Source organism: Sturnira hondurensis, unplaced genomic scaffold (genome assembly GCF_014824575.4).
Source record: "Sturnira hondurensis isolate 20B ecotype Veracruz unplaced genomic scaffold, ASM1482457v3 Scaffold0008640, whole genome shotgun sequence".
Classification (NCBI taxonomy): domain Eukaryota; kingdom Metazoa; phylum Chordata; class Mammalia; order Chiroptera; family Phyllostomidae; genus Sturnira; species Sturnira hondurensis.
The window spans coordinates 20338393-20362287 of record NW_028081271.1 but is presented as its reverse complement, the minus strand read 5'-3'; the positions used below and the strand labels follow the sequence as shown (position 1 = coordinate 20362287).

Genomic DNA, 23895 nt, shown 5'->3' with positions numbered 1-23895 from the left:
AACCACACCTAAAACAAAAGCAAACCTAGAGGACAGCTAGATCAGGAGTGGAACCATAGAAATGAAGAACACATGGAGGGTTAGCAACAGGGGAGTGGGAGGAGGAGAAGGGGGGAGAAGGTACAGAAAATAGCATAGACACTAGGTAGAAAATAGATTGGGGGGAGGGGAAGAATAGTGGGGGAAATATAGAATCTAAAGAACTTGAGACACGTGGTTATAAACTAAGGTGGGGAGAATGGTGGGGGAGGGAGTGTGCAGGTGGAGGGGAATGAAGAGGGGGAATAGAACAACTGTAATGGTATAATCAATAAAATATATTTTAAAAAAAGAAAGAAAAAATTGACACTGACCAGAGGGAAGTGGGGAGGGGGATAATGATGGAAAGAAGGGGAAAGGGCAAACCAAAGAACATGTATAAAGGCCCCATGGACAACAGGATTAGGATTGACTATGGGATGGGGGGGTGGGGAGTGCAGGAGTGAGCTATGGGGAAAAGAGTGGCACAACTATAATTAAACAGCAATAAAAATAATTTAAAAATACATGGGCCTGAGAACCAGAGGATTGAGGTTCAATTCCCAGTCAGGGTACATGTCTGGGTTGTAGGCCAGTTCCTGGCAGGGGACGCATGAGAGGCAACCACACATTGATGTTTCTCTCCCTCTCTCCTTCCCTTCCCCTCTAAAGATAATAAAATCTTTAAAAAAATAAAAATCAGAATGTAAAAGTAATCAATCATGTAGCCTGCCTTTTTAACCTGCCTTTTTTGTACAAAGCGTATCTGAGGTTTAATCAAGATTTTCTTTTATACAGGAATTCCAGCTTAAAAGAAAAACAAAGGATGATAAAATCAGAAACTCATATTTTGCTAACCTTAACGGAACAGTGGGTCTAGGCAATGACCATGGCTTCTAACAGCACAGAAAGAGAGCCTAGCATTATGGAAAGTTACACCATAATCTAAAGGTGAGACATGATTGCCAGAAACTCCACGCTGAATGTATCAAGCTTCCAGGTTTAACTACTGATTTACAGGAAGTAGAGAAACAGAAGAACACGTTAAATGATGCCACAGGGATTCAGTCAGCAAAATTCAGAACACAGGAAAGGTTATATAGACCAAACAGGTAGTTTCTCAACAAATAAATCACAAGGAGGAAAAGCCTAGGGGAGGAAAGAAAAGAGATTTCAAAAAACTTGAGGCATATCCAGCAATTACAATGTATGAAATTGATTGGACTACTGATGAAAAAAATCACCAAAAATATATAAAATAATTTAAAAAATTTGAACACTGACTATTTTACTGTTACAAGTATTAATATTAATTTTGAATGATATGTAAAAATAGTATTGTCATTGCATTTCCTTAAAAATTACTCACCTATTAAATACATGCAAAAACTAAAAAAAATAATTAAAAATAAAAGTAGTATAATATAGTAAATGTGTAAACCAGTGATGTAGTCATTAATGATCATTTTCAAGTAATATGTATTATATGTAATTGTATTTCTACTTTTATATAACTACCAGTGCAATAGGTCTGTTGACACCTAGATCCCCAGAATCACGTAATGTGTTGCACTCTGAAGTTGTGATGGCTACAACCTTACTAGGTGATAGCCATTTTTCAGATCCACCATAATCATCTAGGATTCCCATCAAAGAATGGTCCATTGTTGACCTAATTAACATTATATGGTACATGATTGTATTCATTAGACTTGAGACCAAGATTCAACATTTTACTACATTCAGGTTATTAATAAGCTAGAAGAAAAGGATACAATAACTCATCAAGATTGAATAATGAAGAAAGAAAATCTGAAGGACAATTTCCTTCAATCTAAGGAAATTGAAGCAGTAACCAAAAACCTTCCAAGAACAACAACAACAAAAACCCGGGGTTCGGTGGCTTTGAATCAGGCTTTTAAATCAGAATTTACCAGTGATTCAGGCTTTGGTGGACCTGAATCCCTGGCAAATTCTACCAAACACTTAGCTAAGATTTAATGACAATTCTCAAACTCTTCCTCAGAATTGAAGAGAGGATGCTCACAAAATTATTCTATGAGGCCAGCATTACCCTGATACCAAAACACTCAAAAAATTACAAACTAATATACCTGATGAACATTAATACAAAATCCTCAACAAAGTACTAGCCAGCCAAATTCAATAGCACATTAAAAGGATTATACCCCATAACTGAGATTTGTCCCCCTGGAACACAAAGATTACTTAACATAGAAAAATCTGTCAATGTAATACACTACTTTTACAGAATAAAGGGCAAAATCTACATAATCATCTCAGTTAATGCAGACAATGCATTTTACAAGACTGAACACATGTTTTAATAAACACCACTCAACAAAATGGGAATATGAGAAAACCACCTCAATACAATAAACAACACGAAAAACTCACAACTAACATCATACTCACTAGTGAATTCCTGAAAGATTTTCCTCTCAGATCAAGAATAAGGCAGGATGTTCCCTCTCCCACCACTTCTATCTAACATAATGTTGGAAAATCTAGCCAGAGCAATCAAGCAATAAAATAAATAAACAAATTCTAAATTGGAAAGGAAGAAGGAACATTCTCTCTGTTCACAGCTGACATGATCTCGTTTGTAGAAAACATAAAAGATCCAGCATAAAAAAAATAGAAAAAGAGATACAGAAAACACTTTGTCAGTCACCAGATAGGAGAGGGGTCAGGTGGATGGGTGCAAAAGGTAAAGTGATTAAGAAGCATAAATTGGTTGCTTCAGAATAATCACAGGGACATAAAGTACAGCATAGGGAATACAGTCAATAATAATCTAATTACCATGTATTGTGTCAGGTGATGAGATTTATTGGGATGATCATATATTAAGCTATGTAATGTCTAATCACTGGGGTGTACATGTGAAACTAAAATAATAATGTATGTCAATAGTGATGGATAATAAAAATGATAAAAATGAATAAAATAAGGATGGAGAGCCCTGGCTGGTATAGCTCAGCGGATTGAACGCGGGCCTGCGAACCAGAGGATCGTGGTTCGATTCCCAGTCAGGGCACATGGCTGGGTTGTAGTCCAGTTCCCTGCAGGCCAACTCCCAGCAGGGGACGCACAAAAAGGCAACCATACATTGATGTTTCTCTCCCTCTCTCCTTCCCCTCTAAAGATAAATAAATAAATAAAATCTTTAAAAAAAAAAAAGGATGGAGAATTTGAATAGCTATTTCTCAGAAATTATATACCAAAAGCCAAAATACATGAGGAGATGCTCAGTATCACCAGTAATCATAGGAATGAAAATCAAAACCACAATATGATATCACCTCATACCAATTAGGATGACAGCTATTTTTTAAAAAGCACAGAAAAAAAAAGTATTGGTGATTACATGAATACAGCATGAACTTGGGGATTATAAAATGATGTCAGCAGTGTGATGATTTCTCAGAATATTAAGAATAGAACCATCCGATACAGTGAACATACTCCGGAGTATGTTCATTATTATGCCAAATGACTGAAATTGGAGTGATATCTGCATTCCCTTTTATGTGTTCTACCATGATAAAAGTCCTTTTAAAACTCTATCATTTGAGTTTCAAAATCTATAAAAAAGCATTTTCTAAAAATCTGTCCAATAGTATGGTAGATACACTTAAATGGACTTTCTTCCCTTGCAGTGGTTGTTAACTTTCCAATAGTACATAACTACTGAAGACATGGGAATAAAACGCATACCAGAGCAATTCCTGCAGCAAGTTTTGGGTCACATGCCATTCCGTGGTAGGTTGCTCCCACATAATTAGAATAATTCCTGTAACTAAATAATAAAATTTCTCTTGTGGATAAATGCATTTTATTTATTTATTTATTTATTTACCTATTTATTTATTTATTTAAATATGTTTGTTGACTTTAGACAGAGAGGAATGGAGAGAAAGAGTGAGAAATATCAATATGAGATAGAACATCGATCGGTTGCCTCATACAGGAGCCCCAGACAGGGAACAACCTAGGTATGTGCCCTGACCGCAAACTGAACTCCCAACCTTTTGGTGTGCGGGACAATGCTCCGAACAACTGAGCCACACCAGCCAGTACTGATACATGCATTTTTAATTATTAACATTAATGACCTTTTAAGACTTGGATACTTCAACAGAGTTATGTTTACAATGGGAATATTACGTATCATATCCAATGCACTTCATCTTTTTGTGTTTGGGCACTCTCCCATAATTCCTACAGAGTTGGGTTTTAAACGATACTTTAACTTTATTTGACACATATCCCAGAACCCAGCAGTGCCTAACCCACCCCCCAAAATTAATCAGTACTGGGCAGTGTTGCTCAGTTAGTTGGAGTGTCGTCCTGTAGACTGAAAGGTCACAGGCACAATTCCTGGTCAGGGCACACACTCAGGTTGCAAGTTTCACTCTTGGTTGGGGTGCATACGAGAAGGCGACCAATTTATGCTTCTGTCTCACATTGATGTTTTTCTCTCCCTCTATCTTTCCCTTCCTCTCTCTCTAAAAACATTGAAAAAGTATCTTTGGGTGAGAATTTAAAAAATACTAATCAACACTATTGTCAGTGCTGCATGGATGTAAGTCTTAGATGTAAAAGTCAGGATAGCTTACTGCCATGATTTGCACATGACAAACCTGTAAATATGTAAAAACATCAGTTGGAAGACAACTAAAAACAATACACAGTAGACTCACTAAGAAAAAAATAGGATGTGCAAGGTGTCCTTACTCATTTTAGTTTTTAGTTTATTTTACTCCCAAATCCCCAAATCTGACCTCACATTCCACAGGAGACACCAATAAATTTATAAATGTATTCCACACTACTTATAATTTCAAAATTATTGCTTTTGTTTTTTTCATCTAAAAATCAAGTTATTAAAACAAAAATCTACATACTTTTTAAAAAGATAAAGTGCAAATAATTAATTAGCTACCACTTAAATCAATAAAGAAATATCAGAAGGTAAGTGCATTACAATTTAATGTTTTGTATTATAACCAGCATTATATGGAATTATTACATTTTGTTAACTTATTTGTATTTTCTTTAATGTTAAAATGATGGTACAAATTATTTGCATCTAAGAAAATCTCTAAAACCACAGAGTCCCATGTTTATCCCAAGATGCTCTATATTTTCCAGTTCATTCAGTTTTCATAGGTGATTAGTGCACTTAGAAAATAATGGCCTACAATGATTTATTATGTTTCCTTGTTATCTTTTTTATTTTGTACTTTACAAACACTGTACTAATACACTATTTTTGTTATTATACATACATATTAGATTTTATATATAATTATGACAGCTAAGATGTCAAATACTTTGGTAAACTACATATTAATGCGAGTAAGGTACTTACATTAATAGAAATGCCATATCACGGGACCTTTGAAACAAAAATTTTTCTTTCCACGACACAAATCTTTGCAGGACTTCACTAGCATCCCCATCAGATAAAATCTTATTTTCATCAGACCAGAGCTCCAAAGATGTTAACAGAAAAGTCACTTTTAGCTGGGAAAATATCTGAAAAGTGAGATACATGACATATAGTTTAGGTAATCACAAATATGACATTACATCTCTATACATAATGCTAATCTATTCCATGTACTGTTATTTGGAGATAAAATCTATTGGTGAATAAAGCTGATTGGTAGGACTATACTTTTTATAGAAATGTTATCACATCAATAAGAATGTTTCTTATTTAAAATATGAATCATAACCACTTACCGTGTTGATGAGACTAAAGATACGGACAACCTTCTCCACAGCAACTTCCACTTCAGAGCCCATATAATCAAACTGAAAGGCAAATTCTGTTTCTTAATCACCAGTGAAAACTAATGAACTACCACATTTTAAATAGATAAAAAATGTTACAAATAAAAGCTGAGGTGAAAAGACAAAAGCAGAATTAAAATTTATCAAATTTTCATGTTTTAGGCATAAACCCAGGGTCTTTATATAATAATCAATAATATTGAAATGATTGGGTTATGATTATCTTTCTGTTTACATATATACAAATTAAGGATTAAAAGTTAAGTTTCCAAGAATGTATAAATACTAAGGGTAAAAACCTGAATGCAAGTCTCTAACTAAACTAATAAGTCTTTTGGTCTAACAGAGAGGTCTGAGTACCATAACAGTGAACAATTTTAAGAATATGTCTTGCCCTGGCTGGTGTGGCTCAACTGGTTGGAGCATTGCCCCATAGACTCAATGGTCACAGGTTCAATTCCAGGTCAGGGCACATACCCAGGTTGTAGGTTCAATACCTGGTTGAGGCATGCAGGAGAAGGTAACCAATCGATCTTTCTCTCTCTCTCTCTCTCTCTCTCTCTCTCTATATATATATATATATATATATATATATATATATATATGTGTGTGTGTGTGTGTGTGTGTGTGTATGTGTGTGTATCTATGTATCTCTATCTCCCCCTGTTTCCTGCTCAACTCCCTTTCTCTCTAAAGGCAAGAGAAAAAATGTCTTTAGGTGAGGATAAAGAAAAAAGAATATGTCCTTATTTAAGAAAACAAAAATCATAATTTTCTTTGAAATAATTCTAATTATGTGTTCACAACATTTCTGTTTTTGAAAAGCATAAAAAGTGGCAGCTTGGAATTTTTAATAATCTCCAGCCAGTCTTCAAAAAATTACTGACGAAAAATGCAATGGACAAAGTTCTCTGATTTAGACGTAAGAGATGCCGTTCTCCTAGTGCTTTAGAAACTGTTTAGACTGCTGTTTTTCTGTATGTGACCTTTACCAATAAACCACACTGTCCATTCACACAATGCAGCATATATATGATATGAGTGAAGGTGATCCATTGTGAGCCTAAACATATTAAAAGTAAGACAAAAGAAATACAAAAATATGGTTATGGAAATGAGCTTTCATATGTCAATAATTATTAATTATTAATAGCCCAAATGACAAAGACCACTTAAATGAAGTCACTATATGCAAATTAAAATTTTAAAACCCCTACATTTGGAGGACAGAAATATTAAGAGGTTATACTATGAAAATATTTAGCAAGACATTACTAGACAAAAAGCAGATGTCATATATTGAGATAGCTACATTAATACGAGTTACATTAGTATAAAAGAGCTTAAAGCTAGATATATCTATATTACAAAAAGGTATGTTTCCTTTTCTTATTCCTTTGTATTTAAACACAAAATAAATATATGATAAAGTACATCAATAATGCATACCAAGGTTTTATCCATAATGATTTGTATTTTCAGAGTTTTTTTCAATAGCACAACATCTGATTTTTTCTGTGAAATAGAAGAAATGAATTAATAAAACATAAGACAGAAAACTGTACTTGAACAATAATTAAATTAAAAAATAAAAATAAAACATTTAAAATTCTTATATTGTTTGTAATTATGTACATAATATGTGTACACACAGAGAGGCATAGACAGAGAAATAGATATAGACATATAAAGTTATACAGATTATAGGAAAACAAAAGGATGGCTGTTGGCTGAATAAATGAACAGGTGAGATTCCAAATAAATATTTTAGAAATTCAAATCAGAAGCTTTTATCTTATATTCTTAGTAGACCGTGACTGCAGTGCTGAGAACCCGAACATCCTTCCTCTCAAAACCTTCCTCTAGGATCATTCCTCCTCCAACCTCCAGGCTAACAAACTCCCATCAACTTTCCCGCAAATGCTGCCTCTTATTTTCTCGTTAATTTTATACCTTAAATTATTTAGATTGACTTTATTGTGGCTTACATTCAATAAAATGCACCCACTTTAAGTATACAGTTATATGCATTAGTATTAATGTATGTAGCCATGTAACCATTCCCACAAGTAAGACAAAGAATGCTCCATCACCCCTTTCCAAGGCAGTAGCCCACGGGGCTCAAGGCAACCAATGATCTGCTTTTACTCAACATGGGTTACAATGATCTATACTAGAATTTCACAGACATGGAATCATAGGGCATATATTCATTTCTGTTGGACTTCTTCCATTCAGCAGTCCCCATATTGTTGCTCTCATTCTTAGTTAATGCTTTAACTTCGTTCTATGTAGTGTGCCACTGAAGACACACATTGCAGCTGGTATATGCAGTAACCTGTTGATTGTGTGCTTATTTAGATATGTTAGTTACTATTTAAAAGGCTGTTATAAGTATTATTGTACAAGCCTTTCTGCAGTTTTTTTCTTTCATTTTTCTTGGTACTTAGAAATGGAATATCTGAGTCATATAGTAATTGTGGGCGTGTAAAAGAGGTTTGAAAGTGCCAGATTGTTTGCTAAAATCATTTGATCATTCTGCATCTTTACCAAGAATTAATAACTGCCAATTGTCCCACATTCTTGCCTGCATTTGGCAATGATGCTAATACTAGAATCGTTGAAAGTGCAAAGAAGGGCTACATGTAAAAGCTATTAAAACAATATGTGGTACACATGCGGCAGTACGTGAATATAAAATAACATTAACATTGTTTTTCATTCACTTTGAATTTTGCATTTTCCTCTATTGTCTATATTAATATACATTTATATGGGTCATGTTTATTTCTTTCTGATAATTGTTTTTATTTTAGAATACATGTAGTTCTTTCAAGTCTAAGAGGAGACTAGTGACATATTATACTTTGAGTTGTATAGTGTAAGATGGAGGTCAAGTATCCAAAAATCAGATTTGTTCTCCAAGAAAAGAGATACCAATGAAGAGCAGCTGTCCAAGTTCACCTATACCAATGTGGAGACATACTACTTTTCCTTTACTCTTCACTAGATTTGTGTAGTCTAGGGAGGGACACTTGGAGACTTTGAGCCAAAGCCAGTTTAGGAATCAACCAAAATTTTATCCACCTTGGACTCTCCACAAGCCTTATATTACACCACTGAAAGCTGGACATACATTGCTTTAAAAGTTAAAGGCATTTGTCATAGCCATGACCAACTAGAATTTATTTCGGGGAGGCAAGGTTTGTACAATATCTGCAAATAAATAAACATGACACACCACATAAGCAAAATGAAGGACAAAACCCACATGATCACATCAGCAGATGAAAAAAGGTTTTGATAAAATCCAGCACCCATATATGATAAAAACTCTCAACAAAGAGGGAATACAGGCAACATACCTCAGTGTACTAAAGGCCATATATGACAAACCCCAGCCAACAATCACACTCAGTGGACAAAAACATTTCCCTTAAGATCAGAAAAAAGACAGGGATGTCTGCTATCACTACTCTTAGTCAACATAGTACTGGCAGTCCTAGCCACAGCAATCAGACAAGAAAAAAAAATAAAATGCATTCAAATTGGAAAGGAAGAAGTAAAACTGTCATAGTTTGCAGATGATATGATATTGTACACAGAAAACCATAAAGACTACACCAAAAAGCTACTAGATCTAGTAAATGAATTCAGCAAAGTAGCACGTACAAAATTAATATTCAGAAATAAATGGCATTTCCATACAATAATAACAAACTATCAGCAATAGAAACTAAGAAAACAATCTCAATTACTATGCAACAACAACAACAAAAAAGGTACGTAGGAATAAATTTAACCAAGGAGTTAAACACCTGTACTTGGAAAATTATAAGACATTGAAGAAAGAAATTGAGGAAAATACAAATAATTAGAAGCATTTACTGTGTTCATACACATTCAAAGAATTCTCCAAGGAGAACATGCAGAAGATCCAGAGACACATGAGAAGATGCTCAATATTGCTAGCTATCAGAGAGATGCAAATTAAAACCACAATGAGATACCATTTCACACCAGTCAGAATGGCCATCCTAAACAAAGCAACAAGCAAGTGTTGGAGAGGTTGTGGAGAAAAGGGAACCTTAGTGCAGTTTTGGTGGGATTGCAGACTGGTACAATCACTATGAAAAACAGTATGGAATTTTCTCAGAAAACTAAAAATGGATCTGCCTTCTGACCCGGCAATTCCACTGCTAGGATTATATCTTAAGAACCTTGAAACACCAATCCAAAAGAACCTATGCACTCAAGTGTTCATAGCAGCACAATTTACAATAGCCAAGTGTTGGAAGCAACCTAGGTGCCCATCAGTAAATGAGTGGATTAAAAAAAACTGTGGTACATTTACACAATGGAATTCTATGCAGCAGAAAGAAAGAAAGACCTCCTACCCGTTGCTACAGTATGGATGCAACTGGAAAGCATTATGCTAAGTGAAATAAGCCAGGTGGTGAAAGACAAATACTATATGATCTCACCTTTCACAGGAACCTAAACAACAAAACAAACAAACCAACAAGCAAAATGTAACCAAAGACACTGAGACAGCTGACTATGTCCAGAGGGTAGAGGGGAGGGAATTTCAGGGGAAAAGGGGAATGGTTTACAGGAACAAGTATAAAGGAAACATTGACAAAAACTGGGGGTGGGGGGTGGAAATGGGAAGGAGGTGGGGAGGGTTGGGATGGGAGTAAAAGACAGAAAACTGTACTTGAACAACAATTAAAATTTAAAAAATTAAAAATAAATAAATATTTTTAAAACATTATTAAAATTCCCATAATACCCAAGGCAATCTATATATCCAATGCAATTCTTATTAAAACACAACATTCATACCTCACAGATATAGAACAAATACCTAGAAATATATGTGGAACCAAAAAAGACCCAGAATAGCCTCAGCAAATTTGAGAAAGAAGAACAAAGGTGGAGGGATCACAATACCTGATATCAAACCATACTACAAGATCATTGTAATCAAAACAGCCTGGTAATGGCATAAGAACAGGCATATAGATCAATGAAACAGCACAGAGCAATCAACCCACACCTTTATGATCAATTAATGTTTGACAAAGAACACAAGAGCATATAATGAAGTAGAGCGTCTCTTTAATGGTGTTGGGAATATTGAACAGGCACATGCAAAAAGATGGAAGTACAACCAACTTAACTTCACACAAAAGAAAAAACCCAAAATGGATAAAAGACTTAAATGTGAGTTGCAAAACCACAAAATCTCTTGAAGAAAACATAGGCAGTAAAATCTCAGACAACTCTCAAAATAATGTTTTTGTCAATATGTCTCCTAGGGCAAGGGAAACAAAGGAAAATGTAAGTAAATGGTATTACATCAAAATAAAAAGCTTTTGCACAAAAAAAGTAAAACCTCATTAAAATGAAAAGGGAACCCAGTGTATGGGATAACATACTTGCCAAAGATACATCTGATAAGGGCTAATTTCAAAATATATAAAGAATTTATACAACTCAATACCAAGAAGACAGTACAATTAAAAAATAGGCAAAATAACTGAATAGACACTTTTCCAAATAGGACATACAAATGGCTGAGAGACACATTTCAAAAAAAAGTTTAACGTCTCTAATCATCTGAAAGACGCAAATTAAAACCACAATGAGACATCACCTTACACCCAGCAGAATGGCTACCATCAATAAATCAACAAACAAGTGCTGACTGGCATGTGGAGAAAAGGAGACCCTAGTGCACTGTTGGTGGGAATGCAGACTGGTGCAATCACTGTGGGAAAAAAATCCTCAAAAAATTAAAAATGCCTTTTGACCCAATGATTCCCACCCCTGGGAATACATCCTAAGAATCCTGAAACACCAACTCAAAAGAATATATGCCCCCTTAATATTTATGGCAGAGTTGTTTACAGTAGCCAAGATTTGGAAACAGCCCAGCAGCAGATGCAGCACACAGCTGGATAAAAAAGCAGTGGTACATTTATACCACGGAATACTACATGGCTGTAAAAAACAAGGAATTCTTACCTTTTGCAACACCATGGATGGATCATTATGCTAAGTGAAATAAGCTAGTCATAGAAAGACAAATACCATATGATCTCACTTATATGTGGATTACAATGAACAAAATAAACTGACAAGCAAAATTGAAACAGAGGCATGGACACGTGGAACAGACTGATAGGGGAGGAAGAGAGGAACCAGATGAAAGAAGGTGACAGGATTCACCAAAGAATATATATGCATAACTCATAGGCACAGACAACAGTGTAGTGCTGGCCAGAGAGAAGGGGTGCAAGGGTGGGTGGAGATGGGCAAAGGGGAGGAAAATGGGAACATCTATAACAGTGTCAATGGTAAAAATAAAAATTTAGTGGCATATATTACTCATAATAACACCCTTCTACAAAAAAATATGTATTGGCAAAATAATACTGACTAATAATCAGCAAATTTGAGAAGCATTCTATTAATAGGATGCAAATTCAGTAACAATGCAACTATGTACATATGCATAAAAAGGCAATTAGGGAAATGTAACAATGTTCACTTTGAAGTATGTGCGTTTATATCTATCACATTCTCTAAATTTTAGAGAAGTGAGCATTTTTATTTACACATTCATATCATATTTAAAATAAATATCTTACAAGAGGTTTTAATATAATCAGTATCAGTTTAAATTTGTTTTCCAAACAACACATTTCAGTGTGAGTAAGATGATCAAAATCAGCAAAAATGAAGATTTCAGAAAATGGTTGCTTACTTCTGACTTCACAAGAATCTTATAGGACTGATTTGCAGTTTGGATTGTAGGATGATTTTCTTGTAAAGAAAAAAAGTCAATTTCATTATTCTTTATTTGATAAAGTATATGCTCATACATAGCTGCAGATTCCAATGGTTCAATTCCATAACTGACATTCTCCAACTGCAATAATCCTCTGAATATTTAAACAGATAAAAAACAAATGGTAGTAATTAATACAGATTTCCACCAAGCACTATAAATCAAAACTAAGTAAAAATATTTAATAGAAAATTTATAGTGGTCTTTATTGTCTAATTTAATTTAAGAGTGGTCCCATCTTACTCAAATCAACTTCAATCCAAACTTACACCTTGTTCTATATAGCATTTGTGAGTCACTGTGGTTCTAAGTGGTTAATAAATGTGAACATTCTTTATACTAGTAGGCTTTTGGTAAATACATTTTATGACTGTAAGCTAGATAAAGACAAAAATATATAAAAACTAATAAGAGGATGAGAAGGAAGAAAAAATACATATATATATATATATGAAGAAACACAATCAAAGCCTATAATTTCTTTGCATTCACTCTACAATTCAAGGGATTTCTAAAAATTGAAGTGTTACACAAAAGAGTTTATCATGCTCATCTCTGGAATATGCCATTACCTGAGTCCAGAACAGGTGCTCAGTGTCACAACTGATTTTGGAATCTCTGCAGCATATCCTTGATAATAGCAATGGTCCTAAACAAGAATAAATAAAGTCATGTTGATGAATGAGTTGTAAATAAAGTTTTATCCTCATTTCCTAGACATGAAATGTGCAGATTTAGCACTAACCAAATTATTCACCAGATATTCCATTCCCTTTTTATCTACCTACGATGTCTTTCTATTAAATAAGATTTAAATTTAAAAAGATTTAAATAAGATTAAATTAAATAAGATTTCATTAATAGTAATATATCAATATGGGCCCATTAAATTATAACCCAAACACCATACTAATACAAGATATTAATAACAGAGTAACTAAGGGGTTGGGAGGGTGTGTAGGAGAACTTTTCTGTACTTCCCACTTTATCTTTCTTAAAGATAAACTCCTGAAAAAATAAGGTCTATTAATATTTTCAAAGATATTATTGAGAAAGCAAAAAGATAAGCCATGTAATATATGAAGTAATACAGAGTACATATATTTTATTGCATTTATTTCTTTTTTAATTTAAATTTTGTTTTTCTTTTTTAATTATATTTTATTGTCTATACTATTGTAGTTGTCCCCAATTTACCTCCTTTGTCCCCCTCCACCCAGCCCCTCCCACTCTGTCAAGCAATCCCTACACCATCGTCCATGTCTGATTTATGTTCTTTGCCTACTCTATTCCCTATGCTGTACTTTACAGCCCCATGATCATTCTTTAATTACAAATTTGTACTTCTTAATCCTTTCACCTTTCTTACCTATCCCCCCAATGCCCTCCCATCTGGCAACCATCAAAATATTCTTTTATCTGAGTCTGTTTCTGTTCTGCTTGTTTATTTTGTTAGGGTTTTTTTTTAAGGTTCAGTTGTTGGTGTAGATGTATTTATTGCCATTTTATTGTTCATAGTTTTGATCTTCTTCTTCAAGAAGATCTTTTCACAGTTCCTGTAATACTGGTTTGGTGATGATGAACTCCTTTAGCCTTTCCTTGTCTGGGAAGCTCTTTATCTGTGTGCATATTCTAAATGATTGCTTTGCTGGGTAGAAAGATCTTGGTTGAGAGAGTTGTCCTTGCTTTTCAGAACTTTGAATATATCTTGCCAATAACTTCTGGCCTACAAAGTTTCTTTTGAGAAATCAACTGACAGTCTTACGGTAGCTCCCTCATGGTAACTAACTGTTTTTCTCTTGCTGCTTTTAAGATTCTCTCTTTGGCCCTGGCTGGTGCAGTTCAGTGGATTGAGTTCCAGCCTGTGAACCAAAAGGTAGATGTTGATTCCCATTCAGGGCACACGCCTGGGTTTCAAGCCAAGTCCTCAGAAGGGGGCATGCAAGAGGCCATCACACATTGATGTTTCTCTCCCTCTCCTTCTCCCTCCCTTCCTCTCTCTCTAAAAATAAGTAAATAAAATCTTTTTAAAAGATAAAATAAAATGGATCTGCCTTAAAAAATGGTTCTCTTTTTGTTTGAACACTTGGTATTTTAATTATGATGTGTCTTGGAGTGGGCCTCTTTGGGTTCCTCATATTTGGGACTCTCTGTGCTTCCTGGACTTGTATGTCTATTTCCTTCACCAAGTTAAGGAAGTTTTCTTTCATTCTTCTATCAAATAGGTTTCCAATTTCTTGCTATTTCTCTTCCCCTTCCAGCATTTCCATGGTGTGAATGTTGGTATGCTTGAAGTTGTCCCAAAGGCTCTTTACACTATCCTCACGTTTTGAATTCTTTTTTCTTCTTGCTGTTCTGATTGGTTGTTTTTTGTTTCCTTATGTTCCAAATGGCTGACTGGTTCTTGCCTTCATCCAGTGTACAGTTGATCCCCTGTAAATTATTCTTTACTTCAATTACTGTATCCTTTGTTTCTCACCTGTTCTTTTTTATGTTGTTGAGGTCTTCACTAAGTTCCTTGAGCATCCTTATAACCATTGATTTGAACTCTGCATGTGATAAATTGCTTTTCTCCATTTTGTTTGGTTCTCTTTGTGGAGTTTTGTTCTGTTCTTTTATTGGGCCATGTTTATTTGTTGCCTCATTTTGGAAGCCTCCCTGTGTTTGTTTTTACGGCTTAGGTAAAACTACTATATCTCTCAGGATTGATAGAGTGGCTTAATATAGTAGGTGCCCTGTAGCGTCTAGTGATACAGCCTCCCCTATTACCTTAGCTGGGTACTCAAGGTATGCCCACTGTGTGGAGCTATAAACAACATCCCTTTGTAGTTGAGCCTTGATTGCTCTTGCCATTTCCAAGGTCAGCCACCACAGTGTTATTCACGGGTCACACAACATTAGCTACAATGCAATCTACAGATGGCTGCTACTTGTGCTGGGCTTCGAGGTACCTGCAAGAGGCAAAGCTGTGAACCAAGGCCAGCTACTGCTAATGCTGCACCCGGGGCAACATAGCAAGAAGTATGGAGCCTGCTGAAGCCAGATGTTTCTTGTTTGACAGAATTTAGAAAAATCTGAAGCATGAGTCAGACAAGCCATTCATATGAAAAAGCTTGAAAACAGCTTGGGTGGGCCTGAAAATTGGATGGATCAGGGCCTAAGGGAATCATGAGAGTGGGGCAAACAGTGTGAGGCAGGTAGACGGAATCTCAGAAATGGCACCTGCCTGCTGGCTATGTGAAGTTATGGCTCAGAAAAGGAACAATGGCCTCTGCCAGCACTTCTCTCGGGGAGAAAACTTCCCCCTAGCACTTACCCTGATGCCAGACAATTCAGTTTCTCCCTATATGTTTCTGATGCCTTTCAGCCTGCTGTCCCAGCACTGGAGCTCAGAAAGAGTGAGTCCAAGTAAGTCTCTGTGCAGACCTTTTAAAGGAACCGCCTGAGTTTCCAAATATTTATGTCTCCACAACTTCAATCCCTGCTGGTTTTTACAGCCCTAGGTTATGGAGACTTAACTTCCTGGCACTGGAACACTGGGTTGGGGAGTCTGGTGTGGGGCTGGGACCATATGCTCTTGAGATATCCCTCCTGATTTTTATCTGCCACACTTGGGTGTGGGACCAGCCCATTTCTTCTCCCTCTCTTCTACCAGTCTCTATGTGATTTATTCTGTAACTCAATAGCTATAGGACTTCCATTCAGCTCAGTCTGATGATATGAATGATGGTTGTTCTATAGCTTACTATAGAACTATCATTTTGATGTGTGTTGTGTGAGGAGATGAGCCATATTTACTTACAATGCCATCTTAATGGGATGTCCTCTCATTTGGTTTTGATTTGAATACTTTATTTTTAATTACATTTTACACTAATATTATTTTACATTAGTATCAGGTGTACAGAATATTAGTTATAATTTGCAATGTGTTTTTTTGATATTTTTAGTACCCTCCTGGCACCATATATAGTTATTATAATATTATGGACTATATTTTCTATGCTGTATTCTACATTCCTCTGATTAGACTATAACTGTCGATTTCTACTCTTTAATCCTTCCACCTTTTTCATCCAGTCCCCCAAACCCCTCCTCCTCTGGCAATCATCGTTCTGTTCTGTATCTATGTACATTACATATATTTTAAAAAGAACTTGCATCCAAGATATAAAAGAGCTGCTATAACTCAGTAATAAAAACATATACTAAGTAATAAAAAACATGTTACTGAGTAACATATACTCAGTAATAAAAACATATACCCAATTAAAACTAAAACTTTTTGATAATAAAAACTTACTATAAAGCTACAATAATCAAACAGGTTTTTACTGGGATATAACAAACATGTAAACAAATGCAATAGAATTAAGAGTTTAGAAATAAACTTTTACATCTATAGTTAATAAACATTTTAGCAAAACTTCCAAGGTTATTCAATGGGGAAAGAATAGTCTCTTCAACAAATTGAGCTAGGAAAACTGAATACCCACAGCAAGATAATATTAGATCATTACTTTACAGCATATATAAAAATTAAGACCAAGTGGATCAAACATCCAAACATAAGAGCTTAATTATAAAACTCTTACAGGAAATTATAGGGATAAATCTTCATGAATTTGGATACGGCGAGGGGCAGTGGTTTCTTAGACCTGTCACCTAAATTAAAGCACAAACAACAAAGGGAAAAATAGGCAAGCTGGAGTTCATTAAAATTATTAAAACTTTTGCATATCACAGGACATTATCTGGAAAGAGACAACTCATGAAATGGAGGTAATAATTGCAAATCATATAACTGATAGGGCTCTAGTGTACAACTCAACATCAAAATACTTATAACTTCATTAAAATATGCAAAAGACTTAAGTAGACATTTCTCCACAGTATATATAGAAATGGCCAAAAACATTTGAAAGGATGCTAAGCATCAGTCATTAGGGAAATGCTAGGAAAAACCAAAGTGAGTTACCATTTAACATGCACAAGAATGAACAGTTAAAAATAAAAAAATAAGAAGTATTAGTGAGGATGAGAAGCAATTGGAACTCCTGTACACTGCTGATGGGAATGTTAAATACTGCAACCAGCTTGGAAAACAGTTTCGAGTTTCCTCATAATGTTGAACAGAAAAGTACCATATGATTCAGAAATCATATTTCTAAGCACATATCCAAAAAATTGAAAACAGGTTTTGTAACAAAAATGTGTACACAAATCTTTGTGGCAATACTAGTCTAAATACATACATACATACATATAATATTGACAGAAGCTCTTTTATCATTCCTTTCTCAGCTGCATTTCTGGAATGTATGGTCCATAACTGCTAACTTGAGGTAATTAACAACATTAATTTTACTTCAACTGTGAACATCTCACTTTTTTCCTGTTACTCAAAAATAATTGATTTTTCCTCCTTAATAGTTCACCATATTGATCATCCTTAGTTTAAACTCTCATCCCCATGGACTTTCACCCCATGCCCTCCCAGATTCTCCCCTGATATTCTCTTTCAGTCAATCTTTCCTTCTATTCCCTTAAAAACCTAGTGATGTCTAGAATCAGTCCTATTCCTTTGTTAATCCTGTGCTATTGAAACTTCATTATAATCACAGTCTGTCCTATGAATTTGCTTATGCATTTTAAGTTCCCAGGGATACATCTGCATCAGTAACCATTTGCATTTTCTCAAAACTAGGCTTAACCACAGAAACTGAACACACTCTGCTCCATACCAAACAACAGCTACAGCTACCCCGACTTGCACTGGTGTCAACAGCCATTGTAGCCACAAGCCCTTCACAAAGTAGGTCTCTAGAATCCTACACAACAGGGTAGGGAAATTCAACTGTCCTAGCATGTGGTCAGAGAAAATTATCCTCATGAGAAATTTTCCAACATCTCTAACTCTAAGCGGTATAAAATGGCCCGGTAAGGATCTGTGTTAACCAAGAGACACTCTCAGAGATCAAATGAGAAGCACACGGACATCCAGTGGCTGGAGAGCAGCCACAGAAAATGCTCTCCACCTCACGGGTTCTTCATCATCCCCAGTCAGAGAGTCAAGTTGAATGTGAGACTCACCTTCTGTGCATCCTTTCTCTGACAGAAAATTCCTCATGTCTGTCGTCAAATGTCTAAAAACAGGTACCTCGTGTACAATATTTTGTTATGCTCTCTACTTGTAGACAGTATGACAGATGCCGTATCAGTTACCATATTTGTAATTTCTCAGTTACAGTAAAGAAATAAAATTCACCAATCACCTGTCAAACATTTGTTTCTTCCAAATCATATGTTCTGGCGAAATAAGAATCATACAGACCAAAGCTGACTTTCTCACATACTTTGAAAAAGTTATTGACTCCCACCTGTGTTTTATTTTATTTTTAACAGGAGAAAAGCATATAAACATTATTGAATTTTTTTGTGTACGTGAAGGTCTTAACAAGAGGATGAAGACCCCAAGAAGTAACCAGAGTAGCAAGCTTTAATCTCTTAGAAAAAGAAACAATAAATATGTGAAGAACTGACAAAACAAAGAGGTTTGGATCATGGGTACTAAAATGTGGAGAAGTAACAAGGTTTATTTTTTTTTAATTTTTTTAGACTTTATTTATTTATCTTTAGAGAGGAAAGGAAGGAGAGAAGGAGAGAAATATCAATGTATGGTTGCCTCTCGTGAGTCCCCCACTGGGAACTGGCCTGAAACCCAGGCATGTGCCCTGACTGGGAATCAAACTGCTATTGTGTGGTTCACAGGCCCGTGCTCAATCCACTGACCTACACCAGCCAAGGCTAACAAGGTTTATTCATATACTTTCTTGGCCTTAAATTCTCCCCCTCCCATCCTTCTCCAAAGATGTGTATGGATATCTCTCTTCCTTCTGGTACAGGGAAGGTTCCTTGTGTTTTAGAATACAATTCAAATTTCTACATTTCACATTCAAACATATTCAGTTTCTGTACCCAATATGCTTTTGAGTCTTCACATTCCCAGTGGTCATTCTGTAATTGGCACCATTACCTCCACCACTCAGATACTATGAAACATCAATTTATACCACTCAATGTGTTTAGGACTTTTTAGCTCCTTTATACATTTCATTTTTGTTTCCTGTCAAATTCCTACTAATACATCTAGGTAGTTTAAATGACCTTCTTGGATAAGTGATTCCTGAATTTTAAATTTAAAGAGTAGTTTTTCTAGCTCTGGCCAGATGGCTCAGCTGGAGCATCATCCCATACACCAAAAGGTTATAGGTTCAATCCTCAGTCAGGGGCCATATAGAAGGCAACTGATCAATACTCTCTCTCTCTCAAAAATCAATAAATATCCCCAGGTGAGGACTAAAAGAAAAGTAGGTATTTTATTGAAGATGATTTAATTATAATTGCCACATTATATTTATATCTGTGATCTGTTTTTTCAATAATTCTGTGCAGTACAAAACATTGTTTTTTTCCCACCAATAACACATTGATGACATAAAAAATATAATCTACACAGAGTAAAGAAAAACTTACCTTTATAAATGAAGAATCTGGATGCAATGTTCCTGATCTGCTGTATGAATATACCAGGAAATGAGGGTCTAAAAATGACCTAATTCAATGAAAATAATGACACTTCATTGTAATGATTTTGTTAATAAAAGTAATTTACAGAATCATGAAATTAAACAAAATTTACCTTCAATTATACAAGTTCAAATATTCAAGAATTAAATGGGTTCATCTCTCCATTGTTTAACTAGCTTTCTGATAGCATAATGTATATATAAGAAAAAATGATAACAGATACCAGTATGGATGCTGTAATGACATGGCTTTAGCCGTAGTATAAAACAGAGCTCTCAAATCCCCACAACAAAGTTTTCTTTTAGATTTAACCATCAATAAATTTAATAGCCTAAATATTTTACTTAATATTTGCTAACAAATACCCACTGACTGATAAAAAGAAAACAGATATATGCTTTTATTGTTACTGTTCACGAAGTGAAGCTGTGGTAAAAACAGCCCATCTTTTCATTGTCTTAATGGCATGACACCTCTTACCTACCCTCCTTATTCACCCAGTCTCACCCCAGGGGACTTTTTTCTGTTTCCCCTGATTAAAAAAAAAAAAAGTCCTCAAGGGAACATGCCATTGTGGAGGAGGTGAAACAAAAAAATGGCAGAAGCACTAAAAGTCACCAAAACTGACAAGTTCAAAAACTGATTTGAGCAGTGAAAAAAATTCTCCATTAAGTGTATTGCATCAAATGGAGAGAGAGTACTTTGAAGGTGACTGAAGCTTAAACATGTATGAATAAACACACATTTTTTTAAATAAATTCAAGGTTTTTTGGGTCCCCCCAGTATGACAAAGAATGAAGATACAAGGAAAGGTAAAGAACTATGGTCACTTTTGTGGTCCACCATATTATGATAAATTAAATGTATGATGGAATATACAGTATCGAGTTTTTACATCTATAAACCAATACTCAAAACATTATTATTCATCTCTGGGCACATAGATGAATGAAGAAAAATATGACAGAACAATATGTGTCAATATCACAATTGTGATGAGCACTGGGGATTGAGAGAAGTGAATTGGTCTGGGTACAGGAATAACAGATTTCAGTATATTGGCCATGTGCACTTCTTTTAAAATAGTGTAGACACGATGCTTACATGTATGTCACTAATTGTTTAAATTATTCTCACAATTATCCATTTTATTTTACATCACTCAAACGAAAAGGCCAGTATAGAATTACTACACTAATATAAACTATGGACTTTGGGTGATAATGATACATCGATTTGGGATAAACAATTATAACACTCTATCATTTTGTTGGGGGATGTTGATAATAGGGGAGGTTCTACATATGTGAGGTAGGAAGCATATGGGAAACCTCTGTACACCCAGTCAATTTTGCTGTAGACCTAAACTTGCTCTACAAAATAAAGAATATTAAAATAGTAATGAGAAAACTATATAAAGGCAAGCCTTATTCAGGTAAATGCAAATAGCCACTAAATGTCTAGACTAATTTTTAGGGAAGTACAAACTGATGTTGAGATGAGATAGAATATTTTAGTACATCACACAGACTTTGGAAATCTAAATTTCTACCATCTTTTCAGAAAGACACTGGCAATGTCTCTCAAAAACTTTATATACTATAAAATGTGAGTAATAAAGAATGCCTACCTTAGAAGTTTCTGTGACAATTACATCATCACTACATGCAAATTGCTTAGAAATATGCCCAGCAAATGGTAGGTGTTCAATAAATGTTAGTTACTTTAATTGTTTTGTTATCATTTTTAATATTGTCATTAGTATTCATACTTCTTGATCCAGAAACCTATTTCTTAATATTAAGGCTACGAAACAAAATCTGTATTATATAAGAATATACATACAACAATGTGTATTGCAGGACTTAATAGTGACAATCCCTGGAAATAACCTCATTACCTATCACTATTACATACTATGCAATGCTATCTATTAAAGAATGAGTTATAATATACACACACAGCAAGGAAAAAGCACCATTATTTATTATGATCTGTCATTTGCAATACTCAATTTCCATTTTTGTAAAAACACAGATTTTGGTAGGTTTCATTTAAGGGAAATACCAAATTTTAATAGAAAAACTGGGGAAATAGACACATAAAGTTGTTAATATTGATTTTCTAGAATAAGGTAGAAAACAGAATATTTAAAGACATTAAAAATACTACCATAGCACAATGAGAAAAAAATTATTGTAGAATATCCAGTAATATGCTTAAAATCACATCAGCATGTGAAATAAGATGAAGACAGACAAAATTAAGCAGGACAAAGAAAATCATTCCTTTAATTGTTGCAATTGTGGTTACATTAAGGAGTTACACAGAGTAATTTTTATCTGTCTAACATACCTAAACATTTACATCATTAAATTAAAATTTGGTTTAACATTAGATTTCAAATCTCAAGATGAAGACAGAAATTCCAGTCTGATATGAATCACAAAGAGGATATAACTTGTTAAATAAATGTAATAGTCATGATTTTGTTTAATCTCAGTGTAGGGTAGTGACTGGACACATTTAAGAAACTGAAAGCTATGTGGAAAAAACGGCCACTTACTGTTTTTCAAGATGAAGAGTGTATGTTTCTCCGTCAATTTTGATAGCATAAGTGACCTACAACAAAGTGTTCAGAGACAAAGCAATTACTATAAATTTAAAATGTTTAAAAGTCAAAAGCCATATTTTTTCAATATACCTTTTCACAAACAAATTATATCTCTCATGTCTCAAAATTATATGTACATATAGAAGTCTATTGCAATTTTTCTTTAACTGTAGGATTTATCACAAAAAATCAAGGGGTCTACATCTATTTCAAATTAAGAGCATTAATTATTGGCATGTATTAAGTATCATCATTAATTTTAATTTAAAATTGATTACATTTATAAATGCTGAATAAACTTGAATTTATTATCTTTTTTCTACTTTCCTACTTTTCAGTAATATGAAGATAAATAAATATATATATATATATACACACATTGCAATTGTATAAATATGATGCCTTTTTACTGTCTGTCATGCCACAGAGAAAAGTTTTTGAAATAGAACAGGGATCCCCAATCTGGGGCCAGGGGAAGGTACTTGTCTGTGGCCTGTTAGGAACCAGGCAGCCCAGCAGGAGAGGATCAGCTAGGGAGCGAATCTTGGGTAGTACCACCTGAGCTCTGCCTCCTGCCTCCTTTCTTTCCTCCCCTGCCCCGCCCAGCCTCTGCCCCATCCATGGAAAAATTGGCTTCCACAAAACCAGACCCTGGTGCCAAAAAGGTTGGGGACCCCTGAAATAGAGGGTTTCACCCTGACTGGTGTGTCTCAGTTGATTGGGCATCAATCCACAAAGGGAAAGATCTTTGGTTCAAATCCCAGCCAGGGCACATGCCTGGGCTGCCAGTTCTGTCCCAGGTTAGGACAAGTCAAGAGGCAACCAATGATGTTTCTCTCTCACATCAATGTTTCTCTCCCTCCTTTTCACTCTCCCTTCCCCACTTTCAAAAAAAATTAGGGTATTCTACTGAAACAGAATTAAAATATCTCATGAAAAATTTATATCTGCTCTTAGACACCTTAGAGTCACTTGTTCAGATATCAGTAAT

General features: G+C 34.8%; 1 protein-coding gene across 1 annotated transcript in view; it reads right to left on the bottom strand.

Moving 5' to 3' along the window:
- The window catches only part of LOC118993036 (A disintegrin and metallopeptidase domain 3-like), a 181098-nt gene that overhangs the window by 133435 nt on the left and 23768 nt on the right, over nucleotides 1-23895 (bottom strand). Inside the window, exons 4-11 of the mRNA XM_037055094.1 lie at nucleotides 22857-22912; nucleotides 20237-20315; nucleotides 13273-13349; nucleotides 12617-12794; nucleotides 7294-7359; nucleotides 5794-5865; nucleotides 5417-5583; nucleotides 3760-3841 (exon numbers count right to left, since the gene is read on the bottom strand). Coding sequence (XP_036910989.1) covers nucleotides 3760-3841; nucleotides 5417-5583; nucleotides 5794-5865; nucleotides 7294-7359; nucleotides 12617-12794; nucleotides 13273-13349; nucleotides 20237-20315; nucleotides 22857-22912 — 777 coding nt within the window. The remainder of the gene's footprint in view (nucleotides 1-3759; nucleotides 3842-5416; nucleotides 5584-5793; nucleotides 5866-7293; nucleotides 7360-12616; nucleotides 12795-13272; nucleotides 13350-20236; nucleotides 20316-22856; nucleotides 22913-23895) is intronic.